Source organism: Lolium rigidum, chromosome 4 (assembly GCF_022539505.1).
Source record: "Lolium rigidum isolate FL_2022 chromosome 4, APGP_CSIRO_Lrig_0.1, whole genome shotgun sequence".
In the NCBI taxonomy this organism is placed as follows: Eukaryota; Viridiplantae; Streptophyta; class Magnoliopsida; order Poales; family Poaceae; genus Lolium; species Lolium rigidum.
In genome coordinates, this window is record NC_061511.1 from 270,879,632 (window position 1) to 270,899,364 (window position 19,733).

At 51.3% G+C, this 19,733-nt stretch overlaps 1 protein-coding gene across 1 annotated transcript; it reads left to right on the top strand.

The window, feature by feature from the left end:
• The first annotated feature begins 1,345 nt into the window (after positions 1-1,345).
• On the top strand, positions 1,346-1,885 carry LOC124648771 (NRR repressor homolog 1-like). Its single transcript, XM_047188479.1, has one exon. The coding sequence runs from the start codon at positions 1,346-1,348 to the stop codon at positions 1,883-1,885; it is 540 nt and encodes a 179-aa protein (XP_047044435.1).
• Positions 1,886-19,733: the final 17,848 nt, after the last annotated feature.

Below are 19,733 nucleotides of genomic sequence, written 5' to 3' on the forward strand. Positions count from 1 at the left end.
AATATGAATAGGAGAGAGTACCAAAATGTAGTACACATTTTTTTTAAAGTTACACGATTTAAAGTTAGATCAAATACACGAAAAGATATATCAACACCTGAACGCATGCCAATATCAGCACAATCATCGTGAAATATATTTTCATATTACATAATTCTAGTCAGAAATCAGTGTTTCATGAGTTCGAACAATTTTAAGATTTTTTGAAAAACCATCTAGACCATGATATCGATATCAATTCATCAGCAAGGGGGCGCACCCTTGCTCGGTCCTCCATTAAATTTGGAAGACCCTTGGCTAGTCAGTGATCGAAATACGGTGCTGCGTAATAAGGGTGGGTGTGACTAGTCGAATTCTACCGAGAATTCGGTTAATTCTGAGTCAGGTGATGTCATGTGCAAATATCCAAAACTCAGTTGCATAACTAAATAAACTGCAAGTCATGGCTAGCACCAATCAGAATGTAACCCTATGGTTCAAAAGTCGAGTGGAAACTAAGCCAATTTTCAGTCGATTGAGGATTAGCTTAGTTCTTACTATCTGATTACACCGTGATTTGTGCTAGCATGGGTTGCAACTAATTAATATATGTTTCTAGTTGTAAACAGGGTGTAATTGAGAAAAAAATACTAGATCATTGAATTGCCTTGGGATTCATGCTAGTGATGAGTTGCAACCCATGCGCTAGACCTTAGGACTGCTTCGTGATTTGTACTACTAGCGCGTTGTAATTAAGATTAATGACAAGAATTAGCTTAATTTCTCAATCAACTGAGAATTAGCAAAACCGGCGGAACAATGGTATCGGCCACCACAGCGGGTCAAATTTTTGTGCTGCCCAAACTCTAAGCGTACTACACGATTGTGCTATAGGGCTATAGTTTGGTTTTCATGATGATGTGTTTCTCTACTGCTTCGTCGGTGATATATATATATATGGCCGGAGCTAACTGGAATTTTGTTTAGTGGGTGTCTTGGGTATGCAACAGTAATTTGTGGGTCCGTTATGTAAATCATGTACGGAGTGATATGATGTTTGTCTTGCAAAATTACTCATAGGAGTAACTTATAAATACTTAATAAATTTTGGACATATTAATGTTAAGTAAAGGACACCACATTTTCAAGCATGACTCACGACGCTCCCTATATATTCACTCGCCACGCCTCGACGGTCGCAGCAGCATCAGGGCAGCTACCCATACAACGTCTACCGGTCTACGTCATCTCAGTACTCCTCCTCTGTCCTCTCCTGCTTCCTTCTCGTTGATCCTTGATCGATCATAGAGCGACATTGTGATCGCAAATCGAGCTATCAGACCAACCTACAGGTTGCAGCATTGCCATGGACTCTAGTAACGCCACGTTGACGGCAGCTAAGGCGGCGCCAACGCCCCAGCTCGTAGCGGCGTCAAAGCGGCCGGTACCTGGGAAGGTGGAGCAGCCGCCAGCGGCTGCGGCCGATCCGGCGTCGGCGTCGGTAACGACGAGCACCGATATTGCAGAGAGCGGCGGCGAGGAGGAGGAGCAGGTGGAGAAGTTCTACGCTCTGCTGGCCAACATCCGAGCCATGAGAGCCATGTACGCGAGAGACGCCGGCGCGTGCACGGACGACACTGCCAGCGCCAGCGAGGTCCGTGGCGGGGTGAGGAAGCGGGCGCGGTGGGCGGAGCAGCGGTGGTGGCCGTCGTTCAGGATGGAAGACTTCGAGGAGGCACCAGACGGCAGCGTGTCCAAGAAGGGCAGGAGGGACGACGTGGGCGTCGCTAGTAGCCGGTGGCCGGGGAAGGAGACGACGGAGGAAGCGGTGGAGGACGGGAGTGACGAAGCGGGAAGGAGAGGACGTCGGGTCGTCAAGCCGTCGTCGTCACGGAGGAAAGTTTGACTTTGTTTTTCTTGATGCTAGCTGCAGCATGTGCATGCATGAAGCACGTGCGCACTCTGTATTTTCCGATGGCTTTCTTTACCTTTCGATGGAAGATGCGTTTGTGTGGTTCATGAATTTCTCATGGAGAATAATTTTTCCATAACGGATGGAAGACGACAGATCAAAATGATCGAGGGAGCTGCATACCTCCTGTATGTGGAAGGGCACATTTTAAAGATGTTTTCAAGTTTTGTATACCTTTGTTACAAACAGGGGCGTATCCAGGCATCCAGCAGGGTGGAAGGGTGGGGCGGGCATAACGTCCCCGGCGAATGGAGTAGCCGCGCCCCGCGCCGTCATGCATCACGATGACCGAAGTTTGGCGAGGCATCTGATCTTTTTTGAGAGGCGCGGCTGCTGGCTATGCCCTAACATCAACTTACGACGGTGATCGGAACCAAAATCTCGGTAAGGTAGGGTTACGCCTGTACTGGTCCATCTGTGGCCTCGAGGCCATAGTTTTATTTAGCGAAGCCTCTAGGTCGAAGGCAGTTCTTTATACTGAATAATGATCGTAATGGGATGGTGTTGGCTAATTGGGCTTGGCCTCGCGTGGGTACAGGAAGTTACACATCTATTCCCCACTTATTTCTTTGCCTAATGGCCGGAAATTAATCACAATTAGTTGTTACATACCATACTTAGAGCTGAGATTTGTTGAGAGGGGGAGCAGCATCGGGCACTGTTGTGGGTATACTTCATAGGTGTACCATCGACAGTGCCTAGATCCGGCAAGCCCGGGTGACCCACAGACGGTGATGAGGCATGTGGCCCATCGGGCGGCCCAGTTGCTGTTGATCATGAAGGAAGAAGTCCAGCCCAGGATCAGCAGGCCGGATCCGTACCGACATAGAAGTAACCCGGATCCATGGAGGCCCATGAGGAACCCGGATCCAGTACGACGTATGTGGAAGGCGGATCCGTGACGTGCACGGCAAGATATTGTACCGTAGTTAGGCTGTCTGTAATCCGGCTAGGACTCTCCGTGTAAACCCTAGATCCGTGCGCCTTTATAAGCCGGATCCCGGGAGCCCTAGAGGCACAACCACAACTCATTGTAACAACGCGAAAGCGCCCGGATAATTCCGGACAAGCGGCGGTAGGCCCCTGTCATCGTGCGAGGTGTTCCGAAGCCGGGTAACTCGCGTACCACCGTCCCGTGTGCACTCCGCCCTATGGCCCCTACTTCTTCTCCCCCTCGTGAGGATCCCTCCTCCGAGGTACCGTCGATTAGGCAACGACGGTTGGCGCCCACCGTGGGCCTGCGGCGTCTGGAGGCCGGAACCGGGAGGGTTCCGCCATGGGAAGCTACGACGACACCATCGCTGTGGGGCGTGTCCTTTACGCCGGAAATCTGCCGATCGTCCCTCCGGATGAGTGTTGGATTCCAGCTAAAACCGACCCCGTCAAGCTCTCCATCGTCCCAGTTGGCGGCATACACATCTTCATCGGGGAAACCGTCGATTCCGACGGAAACCCACTGGTAAGTAGCGCCGACGCGACCGCCGCTGAGCAGGACGCAGTCGCGAAGATCCGATCTGAGACGCTGGAACTTCCTAGCGAAGATTCCGCCTTAGATCTGGAAATTTCAAAACCCACCCAATGCGCCCCTGAGCAGGAAACAAAGGTGGAAGACCAATGCAGATCCGCCTGGGTTTCCCAGGTGTTAGAGAAGCAAAGGTGTCACTTCGTACACTTCTTGGCCCATACCGCCGGAACCGCCCCTCATGAAGTCGGAGCTCGGTCCCGCGCAGGTCGAGGCCCCGGAAAACAACGCGGATCCGGATCGGGCTCAGCTGTCGGAGAAGGCGAAGCTCCGGTCGAAGAATCGATCTTGGGCAATCTAAGCCCAATTTCCGGAGACACCCCGTCCATGGAATCTGATGACTTCGTGCGCAAGTTGGAGGAGTATGGTCTCGGCGATCAGCCTGAGGTCAACTCCGCCCAGCCGAAGCAGGTTCTCGCAACGGTAGCAGCGTTGGGACAAACCGGATCTGGAGACCAAGTTAGCCAATCTGAGCCATCCCAACAAGGATCTCCAATGTCTCGGGTGCGACTCCAAAGGGATTCCCCTTCGGAGGAAATCCTGTCAGCAGAAGAGGTGGCCGCGCGAGCAGTTCTTAACACACCTATAACTCCGGGCCACGCCGCGGATCCGGGAGGCTCTAGAAACCGCCGGAAAGGAGATGCTGGCCACAGCCAAGAGGCTCGCCGACGCCGAAGCTGCATTAAAGATAGGAAGGGCAGATCATGCGGCACTGGCTGGAAAACTTCGACGAGACAGGACCGCGAGATTACTAACACACTCGAGCACGTCAAGAGCATGAGGGCTGAGTGGGAAGTAAAGATGACCTACGCGCAGGCGGAGGCTGATCGTATTGTCGGAGAAGCAATTCCGCCTCGCGGGATAGCCTTCAACACGCCCGCAGTTCACCGGCCGCTGGAAACTCCAAAGGACAACATGCTGAAAGCGAGCGGAATTGCTGAAGAAAAAGGACGAAGAAGTCGATATCAACCATCTCCGCACACTTGTCGCTTCAGCAATGCAGCGGCGAGCAAGGCGAGATGCCTAGCGCAGGTTGGAATCCAATCCGGATAACTGCGTATCTACCGCGCGAGAAGGACGCCGCGCCGATCGGCATCCCGATGATGAATCACACACCGGATCTTCGGAGCGCGAGAAGAAGGGCCAGGGAACACCCAAATCCGATCCCCGTCCCATCTCAGACGCCTCCGTCGGATCCAAGAAAGGGAAAGGATGCGATGTACTCCGGACGAGACAGATACCGCAACCCCTCTCCTCCGCCCAACGGTTATCCGCGACCCCCTCGCCGCCGTAGTCCAGCTGGAAACACCAGGCCCATAGGGCACGGTGCGATTGTTATCCGCGACAACGTGCTGCCAAGAAACAGAAACAGGGAGCGTTCGCCGGAACCTCGCCGGAACCAGAACAATGTTCCTGAGCCCGAGCCCAGAAGAAGTCGGAATGAAGACCGCGGTCCAGACCCTCGCCGGAATCGCGATCCAGAACCTCGTCGGAGCCGCGACCCAGAGCCTCGTCGGAGCCGTGACCCGGAGCCTCGCCGGAATAACCAGGGCAGCCAGCGCCAAGGCGAAGGCAGCCACAGAAGCCGGAGTCAGCACCAGGAAGGACGTGGAGATTCGGATGGCGGAAGCAAGAAGTCGGACCGCCCACCTCGCGGGTCTCCTCACCACCACCTAGCGGTGGCGGCGGAGGTGGAGGCGGAGGCAATGGCCGGAGATCTCGCTCGCGCTCAAAGTCTCCCCGCCACGGCTCGCGCGACGCACGGGACCGCCTTAACGAGTACGAAGCCGACTACATTGGTCCGAAGTGCTTTGGCGAGAATGATTCGAGAGGAACCAAAGCCAAGGAGCTCCCTCAAGCTACCCGGAAATCTGAAGCATTATGATGGCACCGAAAGGCCGGATACTGGATTGAGGACTACTACAATGCGAGTAACCTTTGCCGGAGGAACCCCTAATATCGCCGCCGCATGCTCCAGCTTGTACCTTGTAGGACCAGCCCGGATCCGGCTCGGTGACCTCGAGAAAAACTCTATCTTTTGCCTGGTTCGACCCGAAGACCGCTTTTGAGAAACACTTCAGGGGCACCTACAAAAGACCCGCCACGAGCAAGCGACTCTACAAGCTTGTATCCGGAAGAAGGGAGAAACCTCAAGAAACTTCCTCACACGATGGTTGGCATGCAGGAACGAGTGCGAAAACGTCGATCACACCACTGCCATGTACGCCTTTATTGGTGGACTGCAGAGAGGAGGATTACTGAGGCATAAGCTTACATGTTTGGCTAACGCCAACAAACTGACTTTGGATGAGATGATCTCCATCGCCAGTGATCACACTGCCGCCGATGACGACGCAGGCGGTGACATCGCAGCTACAGCAATCCCCCTGCACCAGCAGAAGAAGAACCGTGATAACGGTAACAACAGCGGCCACAAACGCAAAAACCCTGATGACCAGAAGAGTGGCGGATCCGAGATGGTCGCCATGGCGTTCCAACGCGGAGGTTCAGGAGGCGGAAGAGGACGCGGCCGTGGAGGCGGAGCCGGCAGGGGTCAGCAGCATGGCACCGAGGTCACCGCCGGCGGATCCCGCGCCCGCAAACCTACGAGGAGTACGAGACATGCCTCGCTCGGCCCACTTGGATCCGGCTACGGGGAAGTCCACTCATACCAACCGCAATTGCAAGTGGGTCAACGACCTCAAGAACGACCCGGAGGCCAGGATACAAGCGAGCCCGGAAGCACCGCCCACGCGGCAAAGGAGGCAAGGGCAAGAACAAGGACAAGGAGGAGGACAGTTCCGAGGCGATGGACGAGGATGATAACTCGCCGGATCCCAAAGCCGGATCCGCAGGAAAAACCAACCCCTTTGAGAAAAAGAGCGTGGGGGCTTACCACACCTTCCTCGGAACCCCCACAGTCCGTGCTACAAAATCAGCTACCCGGTTCCTGAACGCCACAGTTCCGGCTGTGCCGCAGTATGTCAGGTGGTCGGAAATCCCGTGCACGTTTGACAGGAGGGATCATCCCGCCTCTGTGCCAAAAGAATACTACGCCTTGGTTGTGAGTCCCCGCATAGACGGGTATGACTTCTCCAAGTGCCTCATGGATGGCGGAGCCAGCTTGAACATCATGTACTCGGAGACTCTGGAGCGGATGAACCTCACCAAGGAACAGCTCAAACACAGCACCACTGAGTTTCATGGCGTGGTTCCGGGTAAGAAGGCGAACTCCCTCGGCAGCATCACACTTCCCGTGGCTTTCGGCGATGTTCATAATTTCCGCGAAGAAAAGATCACGTTTGAAGTTGTGCCCTTCAAGAGCTCCTACCACGTCATCTTCGGCAGGCCCACCTACCACAAGTTCCACGCAAGAGCATGCTATATCTACAACAAGCTCAAGATACCGGGTCCCAATGGTATGATCACCATAACCGGAGACTACAAAAAGGCTCACGAGTGCGAGTTGGGCGAAGCCGCCTTCGCAGAATCTGTCATATCCGGAGAAGAGCTGAAAGGCTACAGGGCCGCGGTGGATCCGACTGAGATGCAAACCACCAAGAAGCAAATCTCCGAGCAGAAAACCTCCTTCAAGCCCGCGATAGAAACCAAGAAGCATGACCTTATTCCGGGTGACTCTTCCAAGCAGGTTTCAGTCGGGGCAAACATGGACCCCAAATAGGAAAGCGCGCTCGTCGAGTTCCTCCGCGCTAACATGGATATCTTCGCATGGCAACCTTCTCGACATGTCCGGAGTACCTAGGGAACTCGCCGAGCACTACCTCAACATAAATCCGGGGCTAAACCGGTAAAGCAAGCTATGCGACGCTTTGGAGACAAGAAGCGCCGCGCCATAGGAATGGAACTAGCAAAGTTACTAGAAGCGGGTTTTGTAATAGAAGTTATCCACACCGATTGGGTCGCGAATCCCGTCCTTGTACCCAAAAAGAACACCGAAATACTAAGAATGTGCATCGATTACTCGGCTTGAACAAACATTGCCCGAAGGATCCGTTTCCCCGCCGCGCATTGACCAAGTCATTGATTCGACGCGCGGGCGGAACTTCGTGTTTTCTTGATGCGTATTCCGGGTACCACCAGATCCGGATGAAGGAATCCGACCAAAAGGCGACTTCATTCATTACCCCGTTTGGTACTTACTGCTATGTTACTATGCCTTTTGGTTTGAAAAATGCAGGTGCTACTTACCAACGTACGATGCAGCGGTGCGTGAAGGACCAAATAGGCCGGAACGTGCACGCTTACGTCGACGACATCGCGGTCATGACCCGGAAAGGATCCGACTTGATCAGCGACCTCACGTAAACCTTCGACAACCTCCGCAGGTACAAGATGATGTTGAATCCGCCGAAGTGCGTCTTTGGCGTACTCAGCCGGAAAACTCCTTGGCTTCATAGTCTCTCACAGAGGCATTGAGGTGAACCCGGAAAAGATCAAGGCAATCCTGTGCATCAAACGACCAACTTGTCTCAAAGATGTGCAACGACTAACTGGTTGCGTCGCAGCAATTAGCAGGTTTGTTAGCCGTCTCGGCGAGAAGGCGCTACCTCTGTACAAGCTGCTGAAGAAAACAGACAAATTTGTCTGGGACGACGCAGCCGACGCAGCTCTTCATGGGTTGAAGGAAATACTTACCTCCCCACCTATCTTGGCAGCCCCAGCAGAGTCAGAGCCAATGCTCCTTTATCTGGCGGCTACCAACAAGGTCGTCAGCCTCGTCATCGTGGTGGAGCGAAAGGAAGAAGGTCATGAATATGACGTACAGAGACCTGTCTACTACATTAGCGAGGTGCTGACAGAATCAAAGCAAAGATACCCTCACTTTCAGAAGCTAGCTTATGGAGTATTCCTAGGCAGCCGGAAGTTGAGACACTACTTTCAAGAGCACCCAAGAATGAGCTGTGAGCAAAGCTCCGCCGTCAACAATTCTTAACAACGCCGACGCAACAGGCGAACAGCTAAGTGGGGCATCGAATTATCCGCCTTCGACATCGCTTACAAGCCAAGGACCGCGGTCAAATCCCAAGTCTTGGCAGATTTCGTTGCAGATTGGACAGAAGCTCCGGATGCAAGTCTGGAGCCGGAACCGTAAACATGGGTCATGCACTTCGACGGATCCAAGCAGCATCAAGGCTCAGGAGCCGGAGTCACCCTGAAGTCCCCTACCGGAGAAGAACTGCGAGATGTTCTGCGGATCCACTTCGAAGCTACAAATAACATGGCGGAATACGAGGCTCTACCGCACGGACCGCGCATCGCTAAGGAAATAGGGATCAAGCACATCATTTGTTGCGGAGATTCCGACCCGGTGGCACGAGCAAGTAGCCGGAACCCGGAACGCCGTAAATTCCGTCATGGCGGCCTACGGAGACGAAGTTGACGAGATCGCCAAGAGCTTCCTGGATACGAAGTCAAGTACGTCAGAAGAGACGACAATACAGCGGCAGATATACTATCCAAGCTCGGATCCGGCAGAAAGCCAATTCCGCCTGGAATTTTCCTAGAGCATCTCCGGATACCCTCTGTGAAGGGCGCTAACCCGGAAAACCCAGAAGTGGCAGTGTCTCCGGCTAAAGAGGTGTTGGCTACCATTCCGGCTTGGACACAGCCTTTCCGGGCTACCTCATCAATCGGAAGTTGCCGGAGGACGAGGTCCTCGCGCGCCGCATCATCGACGAGCACGATCCTACACAATTGTTGATGGACAGCTCTACAAACGAAGCGCAACAGGGGTATTTCTCAAATGCGTCTCAAATCAAGATGGCATTGAAATCCTCAGAGAGATCCACGCAGGGACCGCGGGCACCATGCCGCTCCTAGATCACTCGTTGCAAAAGCTTTTCGGCTAGGCTTTTATTGGCTCACAGCTAAAGAAGACGCCGATAAGATAGTCAAGACCTGCCGAGGTTGTCGCATCTACGCTACTCAACCAAACGCTCCAGCCCAAGAGCTGAAGACCATACCTATCACCTGGCCATTTCCGGTCCGGGGGCTCGATATGGTTGGTAAGTTAAAAAGATCATCTCCCGGTGGTTGCGAATACCTCCCGGTCGCCGTTGACAAGTTCAGCAAGTGGATCGAGGCCAAGCCAGTGAGAAAAGCCGACGGTGCTACGGCACTAAAATTTGTCATCAGCCTCGTAATGAGATTCGGCATCCCACACAGCATAATCACATATAATGGCACAAACTTCGCTCAGGGAGAATTGAAGGATTACTCGTGAGACAATGGGGATTCGTTTGGACCTTGCATCCGTGGCTCACCCACAATCCAATGGTCAAGTCGAAAGAGCTAACGGTCTAATACTATCGGAATCAAGCCACGCTTGAAGAACCGCCGCGACGAGCAGCTGGAGCTTGGGCTGATGAACTAGACGCTGTTTTGTGGAGTTTGCGAACTACCCCTAACAGATCAACAGGGTTTACCCCTTTCTTCCTGGTATACGGATCTGAAGCCGTGATTCCCTCCGACATCATCCATGATTCACCGCGAGTTTCCGCCTATAACGATGAAACAGCTCGACGAGGCCGGACAGCCTATCTCGTGGACCTGATCGAAGAAGCTCGGAATCTAGCTGACCAGCGTTCCGCCATCTACCAGCAGAAGCTCCGACGCTATCACAGTCGTAGAGTTCGGAAACGCTCTTTCATGGCCGGAGACCTGGTCCTCCGCCTTCGACAGGTGAAAGACCATAAGCTGCAATCTCCATGGGAAGGACCCTTTGTCGTTAGCAAAGTGCTTCATAACGGATCGTACTACCTTGTCGATTTCCGCGAGCCGAGGGATAGACCCGCTAACTGGCGCCGGAAACGCAAGCGTGAGGATCCGGATGACATCTACGACGAAACAGATCGCCCTTGGAATATAGCACAGCTACGTCCTTTCTACACTTAGCATATTTTTCCGAGTAAAACACTCTGTAATAGTTATACATGATCAATGAAATAAAGCTTATGGTTCACTCTTTGAGTCTTTTACCTCCTTTACTTGTTCATTTTAGATCGTGTATGTTTTTTCCGACTAAAACCGCAGAGCTGGATGTTTTCCGCCTAGGCGTGTATAAAAGTTGTGATTTCTAAAAATCATCCTTTAGGACGTAAGCTTAAGTTTTCTGATTAAGTGGTTATCTGTTGCAAACTCGTGGATTCCTAGTAGCGATTTCCGGCACCTATGCCTGGGGGCTTGTTTCCGCGGTTATGGACGGATTGCCATTGGGCTTCGTCGCCGCTGGCGAGCGTCTCCGGCTAAGGTTTTCCGGCTCGCGGAAGGTCAAGCGGGCAAGCCGGAGAATAACGAGATCAGCACTTGCTTTCCGACAAAAAACGAAACATGCACATAACATTAAACGGATAGCGGGATAAGTTTTTCCGCCCCATGCATAATCGTTTCGTTCCTAGCTACTTAAGAATTTAAAGTTTTATTACAAACCCTCGCTGGGGCCAAAATGATGCATTGTTTTTCCCGCAGGAATAAAAGTTCTCACTCCCCCTAGCCGGAGAAGTCTTGCCCTCCGGATCTTGTTCCTTGGCGCCTTCGGCCGGAGAAGACACATCTTCTTCACTTTCTTTTTCGGTAAGGCAGCCGCTGGTCTTGGGTTCCTCTTGGGGAGTTTCCTTGGAGCTGGTCCAGGTGAATTGGGTTCCGGATTCCGCAGGTCGCGCCTTGGCGAGCAAGCTCCTTCGAAGTTCAGCTTCTAAGGGCTCGTCGGCAGGAAGGACGACCTTGTCGTAGAATTCTTCGTGCCGGATCCCGCGCGCGATACGGGTGTCGTAGCCGCTCACCGCATCCGGTGAGCGCGTTGACATCCGCATCCGGAGGAACGCCCGTGGTCACTTCATCAAGATCAAGATCCGGAGTATGTGCCGGGCACATGGTTAAGGCCATTGCGGTTGCGCCTCGGGCTGAGGATGCTTGCGGATCCGTCACCGAGCTCCGGCAGGATATCCATCTTCCTAATAAGTTTCCGGACATCGCAAGTGCGGCTCCTCTTGATGGATAAGTTGTAACATATCTTGCGGGAGGCGGAGATAAGATCTTTGCGATCATCGCCCGCAAGTTGAAGGAGGTCGTCACGGGGGTACAAGTTCCGGCGTTCTTCGAATACCCAAGCGGCTCGCATAAAACAGGTGAGGATATAAGCATACAGTTTTGAGCATAAAGAAAAACGTCGGAGCAAATATCTGGGCAAGGTGCTAGTCCTGGTACCCAAAATGTTCTCATTGAGCAAGTCCCAGTGCTGCTCCGCCGTCCGCATAAATTTCCGGAGGCCGTCAATCTCTTTTTGCTGCCTCTTGATGGTCTCGCTCGTCGCATTCTTTTTTAGCACCAGCTCGCCCTTTTCTCCGGCATGCTCGGAGTTTTTCTCCGCCGACTGCTTTCGGCTTGCTCCCTCTTAAGTTCCGCCTCCTTTAGCTTCGTCTCCAATTCTTGGTACGAGGAGCGCAGGTTCTCAAGTTCGGTTGAGGCCGTAGCAAGGGAAGAGGATGCGCCTATAATAATATAAGTTAACAATAAGTTTAAAGTCGGAATTTGGTTAATAACGAAGAAGGCGGAAACCAACCTTGGGCGTCCGCCAGTTGTTTAGCCAAATCTGCTTTTTCATCCTTCAGGGTCCGGATATTTTCCGCTTGACTCAGAGTAACGCGGCGCTGCAAGGCAATGTTCTTATGCAGCTCGTAGTGCAGCGCCTGCTGTTCCTGTAAAAGTTAAACAGTGCAGGAGTAAAAAATTCCGCCTGTAGCAGTGGTTTCTCTTAAAAGCATCATTGCCGGAACCTTTCCGCCATAATGCTTGGGGGCTACTGGTTCATTCTAAAAAAACTTTCCCGGAAGTAATCTTTCTCTAAGCATCTAAGCGCTAACTACTTTTTCAGTTTCCGCTTACATGCTTGGGGGCTACTCGGGGAGTACCTTTTGCTTGCAGATAAGTTGGTCGCGAACCGGCCAACATTTTTCTTGAAGTCTTGGATTTCCGACGTCCCGGAATCGAGCTTCCCCGGGCGTTGTTAAGCATGGCGTTAAGCGAGGTCTTGTTGAAGCTCCCACTTCTCCGCCTCGGTCGGCTTATTGAAAAATTTAGTGGCATAGGCCTTTGGGGTGGAAGTGATGTCAGCCGGATCTCCAAAGTTCTTCGGAAAACGACCATGTCGCCGACACCTTCTCCAGCCTTTTCAGAAGAAGTTATTTCAACCTCTCCTTGGACTTGTTTTTCCGCCCCTTCTTGGGCTGGGCCTTTGGCCTTAGGGTCTTCCTCGTCCACATGCTCGCTGCTAACCGGAATTATCTCCGGTGGAGTATTTGCGGCAGGTGGGGGAGATGGATCCGCCTGAGGGGGCGACGGTTGGGGAGTTGGGTGGGAGACGCTTGGTGGAACTGGAGTAGAGGGACCAACAGCCGGAGATTTCTTCATGTATTTTGTGATGGGCTCTTGGCTGGTGGTCCGCGTGGCAGCAATTTTTGGATTCCTGCGAACAAGTGAAAGGGTTTAGACAAGAAGTAATTTCGTTAAGTTAAAATCGCATCATGACTCGGAAACTTACGGGGCGCCGGGGATGATGGGGCGCGTGCCTTGGCCGGCCGTCGAAAGCATCCTTATGCGTGCACGCTCCGCTTTCCTTGAGTCTAGCGGAGGAGGTTTTATCGTCTTCGGTTTCTTGGCGGAGGCCTCGCCGCTAGCTCCGGCTTCAGAGCCGGAAGCCTTGGCGCGGGGACGCTTTGTAGGTCGAGGGGCCGCCTTGCGGGGCGCTTGTTCCTCTTCCTCCTCGTCGTCGTCCGGAACCTCCTCCGCCGTGTCTTCGGTGACGGGGACGCGGAGAATAGCGCGAAAGTCTTCCTCCGCCAAAGTGTTGAGCTGGAAGGAATGTGGATAAAAGTTAAGTTAAAACATCTAAAACTTGTGAAGTTAGAAGCACTAAAAGGAACAGAGCTTACCGGAGGACACTGGTCGTTTGTAAAAATGTCTTTGGTCAGTTCCGGGACCTGTTGGCCCCTCGGAATCTTCACCAGCGTCTTAAACCTTCTCTTCAGAGAATCGGCCGGAAGGTCGTGGCGGGTTACTCGGAGAGGATCATCCGCCCCGGTGTAAGCGCACATCAGGCGCGCGTTGTATCGTAGAGGCTGGATTCTCCGAGAAAACCAGCTAAGTGTGAGCTGGGCTCCGGTTAGTCCGTCGTGGACCAGCCAGGAGATTCTCCGCGCAGCCTTCTCCAGAATTGGGGTCTGGGCGAGCGAAGGGACGAAGCTCCAGCTTGCAAGCTCTTCCGGAGGCTCGTTGACAAACTGGGGAAGGCCTTCGTGGACCTTCGGAACTGAGGCGTTCCTCTCATAAAACCATCCGGCGTTCCAGTACCGGACGGATTCGTGTGAGTCATGAGGAGGGTACATGCGACTAGGGCGGAGCATAAATGTCATGCTTCCGCGAGCTCACCATAGCTTTCTCCTTGGTTTCTTTCTTTACCCGGAAAAAGAACCGCCACGACTTGACGTCTGGCCGGATCCCAAGATGTCCTTCGCAGAGAGTCACGAAGTTGGACAAAAGAAGGTATGAATTTGGGCATATGTTGTGGGGTTGGAGCCCGTAGGTGCTGAGGATGGAGAGGAAGAACTCCGAACAAGGAAGTGAAAGTCCGCGTTCCACCCAAGCCTTAGTCATAACAACTTCTCCGGCTTCTGGCTTGGGGACGATGGAGTCACGTGTGAAACTCCAATGAGTGGAGATCATTCCTTCGTTCTGGAGCTCTCTAAGCTCCATGTCGGTGGTTTCGCAAGGCCACCATTGACCTCGTTCTCCTTCGCGGATCCGGGCCTTGGACGCCTTCTTGTTTTCCGCCTCCTCGCACCTTTGCCGCCATCCGAGCTTGTCCTTCGAGTTCTTCTTGGAGTTCTTGAAGGGTGGGGATCCGGCTTGGAGCGGTGCCTGGAAGATGCGGAAAAAGGTTGAGCTAGTCCGATGTCGGAAACATACGGTGGCAGGAATGATATGGGATCCGGGCATATGGGTTCTATCTCGATTTGGATACGGGCTACTCGAAGAGCTACCGGTGCAAAGTGACGATTCGAGTGGCATGCTTCCGGCTGCACCCATACAAAGTGTTTGAGTACCCGGATCACTAAGCCTATCTTCTACACTAGGTTGTCTTCTACAAAGCCGATGAACTTACCGCTAATGGCGCGGTGGCTCGACGGAGCTCCGGCGGAGATGAGGTCGCCGAACTTGAAGGAAATTGACCCGCGTGACCACGAATCGGCGGCGGAGCGAGTTTCCCGTTCAAACGTGAGAATCTTGGTGCGAAGGGAGCCTTGGTTCGGCGGCGCGTGAAGTTCACTATGGCGAAGCTCGCTGGAATCAAGATCTAGCGGGCGGCGCAGGCGCGAGGAGGAAGACGATGTGGTGAGAAGGGGTGAAAGAATGATTTTTCACCGAGCCGAGGAGTATTTATAGACCGCGCTCGGAGATTCGGGATTCGGATCCGACGGTGGAAACTGAACGGTCGCGCCGTTGGATGGATGACACGTGTTTAGGTCAAATGCGGTAAAACGACGTGGAGGTAATTTAACCATGCACTCCCGAAATTTCCGGTTAAAGATTGGCATTTGCGAAATCTTAGCGCGGGAAAGGAGGAAGTTGTGCGCGGGAAATACGGATCTTCCGTTGTTGAGCATGATCTGAAGATAGAGGATTTCCGAAGCCGTTTGAGTCTTTTAAGATTCCGGATATAGTTTGTCTCTCATTCGAGCAGGGGGTAACCCGGAGATGTTCTTTTGAATGTCGATGGATGAAGTCCCGCGGGGTGGGAGCATTTTCCGGCTATAAGTTGGAAAAAATAAGAAAATGCAAAGTTGGAGCTCTTCAAGTTTCTCCGCGTTACCACTGTTTGCCGGAGATTATAATGAACCAGCAAGGCGGAAACTGCAGGTGAAACTCGGAGAACTCTGGGGGCTACTGTTGTGGGTATACTTCATAGGTGTACCATCGACGGTGCCTAGATCCGGCAAGCCCGGGTGGCCCACAGACGGTGATGAGGCATGTGGCCCATCGGGCGGCTCAGTTGCTGTTGATCATGAAGGAAGAAGTCCAGCCCAGGATCAGCAGGCCGGATCCGTACCGACATAGAAGTAACCCGGATCCATGGAGGCCCATGAGGAACCCGGATCCAGGTACGACGTATGTGGAAGGCGGATCCGTGACGTGCACGGCAAGATATTGTACCGTAGTTAGGCTGTCTGTAATCCGGCTAGGACTCTCCGTGTAAACCCTAGATCCGTGCGCCTTTATAAGCCGGATCCCGGGAGCCCTAGAGGCACAACCACAACTCATTGTAACAACGCGAAAGCGCCCAGATAATTCCAGACAAGCAGCAGTAGGCCCCGTCATCGTGCAGGTGTTCCGAAGCTGGGTAACTCGCGTACCACCGTCCCGTGTGCACTCCGCCCTATGGCCCCTACTTCTTCTCCCCCTCGTGAGGATCCCTCCTCCGAGGTACCGTCGATTAGGCAACGACAGGCACCCATATCATATTGCCGCAGGCCTCCCCTTTTCCATCACCTCCGCCGGAGTGCATTGCCTGGCAAAGCTCGCGCGGTCTCGGTGATAGCTGCGTTTGCAATTTTGGGGAACCATTTCGTTGGCACTCTATTTATAGAGTGATGTAGCGGCAGAATCACTTTCTCGATGGAATAGTTCAAGGTTTAATATATATATCACGGGCAAGGTGGTTAAGTGTTGTGCCTTGTCTAGCAACATCCAAAGGTTCTCAAAGATGCATTTTTTATCCAAAAAATACTGAGGTAGTTGCTCGTTACAACAGATTGAAATGTAGTTTATAAGATATTTTGTAACTGACAATAGTAATTTTCTAGTTTCAAAATCATTAATTGCAGAATATAAATTACTAATAAACAAAAGCAAAAGTTGTTTCAAAATAAAGCTTGGTTTATGGGTTCACTTGATCGCTCTCGGAAACAAGTAGAACAAAGTAATAAACATTTTTTTTCGAATAGGACAAAGTAATAGACATAGATATGAGAAAACATAATAACTGCTAAATTACAAGTGCATGGATGTCAAATATGATTACATGTATACGTGCATTACAACATAATATCAACATACCGCGCGCATATACAATGAGTATGGAACTAATACACACAAAAGTGGATGATCTACACCAACGATGTAGATTAAGTGCTGCATAGAGAGCATTGCCTTACGTTCTATTGCATGAAGTTTGGCATCGGTCCTTGGCATCCAACAATACCAATCCCGTTTTTGTCTATAGTAAAGTGGTTAGAGAAAGTATCAATGGGCACAAGTAGTTTTACTCTTATTCTCACTAAGCTAACCACCATACAAGATCCACTACAGCTAATGAACATCAACCTCACTATTGTGTTGTCCTCTAGATTGATCATGGCTAGCATCAAGAAAACAAAGTCTAACGAGCATCTAAAAATATATTCGAAGCTGCTCATAACTATATAATTGCAAGAATAAATTATCTCGAACAAGGATCCACCATAAATAATACATATATAACCATAATCATGTAAGTCAGCTTATACAGTTCTATGGTGATGCGAGTACATAGATATTCGATCAAGCTACTGCCAGAAATTTGTAGTCTAGGGTTGTACTAGTCTTTATTGAAGAAGATAAGTTCCTGGTTTCATGAGAAAACTAGCGGAATATTAGAACAACTTTGACACGTACACACCAATCCCGAGGTTTCTGCCAGTAGAGACCGTGATTGCCACCCAAGTGATTATATTCGACACACTACAAGAACAATGTAACATCCCAAAAATTTCAAAACAAAACAAATGAATTTCCCTAGTTCCAAATTTTGGAACCAACAAAAACTTTTATTAAATTAAGTGTGAGACATAGTGATATTGCTAAATTCTTGTGCTATTGCCATGATTGCTTGTTTAACTTAGTTTTTGAAATAATCTTAAACCTTAAACCTCACATTCCTTTTTACCATCCAAGTTAAAATAAAATAAAAAGAATTCAAATAAGAAAGAGACATATGTGCCTATGGCTATTTCTATAAATCTTTACCCTAAGATTTTATACTTTGCTTAGAGGTTTGGAAAACCTTCATACACCTTATCTAGTACTTCTCAAACCCAATCCAAAGTGAAACAAAAGTTTTTTTAAAAAGAAAGTAATAATGCCATAGAGGCATATGAGAGTAAAATGCAAAATTGTGAATTTGAGGATCTTGACCCTAGGACTTGAGGTGAATGGTTGGATCACTCCTCTATACCATTTCAACACTCAACAACATCAAATGGGCCAAGAACAATCAATTTAAAAATCAAATGCCACATATGCATAGAGGCATATGTGACACATAGCCATTTCCCCAAATCTTGACCTATGCACTTCTACCTTGACCAAATGGTGTGAAACCATCTCTCAACCTAATATAACACTAAATTGACCCTAACCCATGTCCAAGTGAAGCAAGATGAACAATTTACAAGTTTAATAAAATTTGACACATCATCTCTTATGTGTTATGACCATTTTTGCAAATCTTTGAGCAAGATCATTTGAATTGGTTTCAATGGTTGGAAAATGTTTCTAAACTAATAAGAACCACATTAGGGTCAACAAAAGTCAACTCAAATGGGGAGAAATCAAATAGGGAGAAAATCCCCAAAATTCACTCACATACACTTAGCCAAATTTGCAAATCTTCAACCAAGGCCACCATTGCTTGATCTATTGTTTGTAAAACTCTTATTTATGATAAACAAACACAATTGCATCAAAGAAACCAAAATCAAATAAAAGCAAATCTCAAAATCAACATCACATATGATAATGGTCATATGTCACATTTATAATTTCTTCCCCACTTTGCACCCACCTATCTTTTGTTTCTGCAACCAAACTTGGCCAACTCTCTCCATGTCATCCAAGACCATGTCAAGGTGAACAGCTTTGATGTTGACCACCAGTGCTGACTTTGACCAGGTTGACCAGAAATAAATTGACAAGTGATGACATTGAAACAAAGAGAAGATTCCTCCACTTTTTGAATTCTTGCAAACCTTCACCAAAATGAGCACCACCCCCACCAATCTACTTCAAATATTATATGAATGAGATCCACCAAAAAGTTTGCCAAAATTCAACAAAAACTTTCTTTCGGCCATATCAACAAACACCTTGTGGGCAGCATCTAAACTAGAGCCCATGCTGATTTTTGGCTTGGACTTGGTCCAACCCTGGCCCTCCTCAGATGCTCTGGCACCTCCTCTCACCTTTCAACACCAGTGCCACCACTTGCCAGCCCTGCACCTTGCTCAGCTTGACCAGAACACCATCATGCCGGCCACCATGTCACTCCACATGCTCACCTCCTCTCCTCTCCCATCTAGCCGGCACCACCATGTCCTGGAGCTTGCCCTCACTTCACTGACCCTACTGGTACCAGCCACTAGCCAAGGAGAGACCAGCACCTGCCAGCACAGGACACGCCCATGTCAGCCAGTGACGCCAGGGTCGGCATGGTCGCGACGCAGAGCGCGCCAGAGCGCCACGGTGCCCCATTGACCCAGCCCTCGCCTCGCCATCAGCGTCCGCCAGGAGAGTCGCCATGACGCCAGGAACCTGCCAGACACCTCCACTTGGACGCGCCAGCCCTGTAGACGACGACACGGACGACGACCATCCGCCGCAGTACACGGGTCCCCGATGACGATGACGACGCGACCGTTCCTCCCCCTGCCTCGCCACGACGCTCGTCAGCACTGCCTTGACGTCGCCCGCGCTCAGAACCCACTCCTTGCCTCTTCATCACCCTGGAACGGCGATCTCGCCGTCGACCTACCCCGAGCGCCACGGCCACCCCTTGAACCTATAAAAGGAGTGCTCCTCGCTCCAATTCCACCACACCATTCGCTTCCCCTCTTCCTTCTGAGACGCCCAGCCACCTAGCCCCTCCACATTACCCCGTAGAGCCGCCCAATTGCAAGATCAACGCCGCCACCAGTACACGGAGCCCGCCGGCGAAGGAGGCCACCCCTGGAGACGAGACTGCTACAGGCTGCTTCCTCTACCTCGCCAACGTCTTCTCCGCACTTCGCCGACCCTCGCCGCGCCGCCGGTAAGCCGTCGACCCCCTACCTGCGCCGCCGGTGACCTCCCCTCTCGCCGGCGACGACGACGCACGTCGTGCGTCCGATCTGCATCTAATCCGACGGCTCCCTTTCCTCGTACCGATTCGCG

Coding starts and splice junctions, on each gene's coding strand:
- LOC124648771 (XM_047188479.1), top strand. CDS start 1,346: ATGGACTCTAGTAACGCCACGTTGACGGCAGCTAAGGCGGCGCCAACG.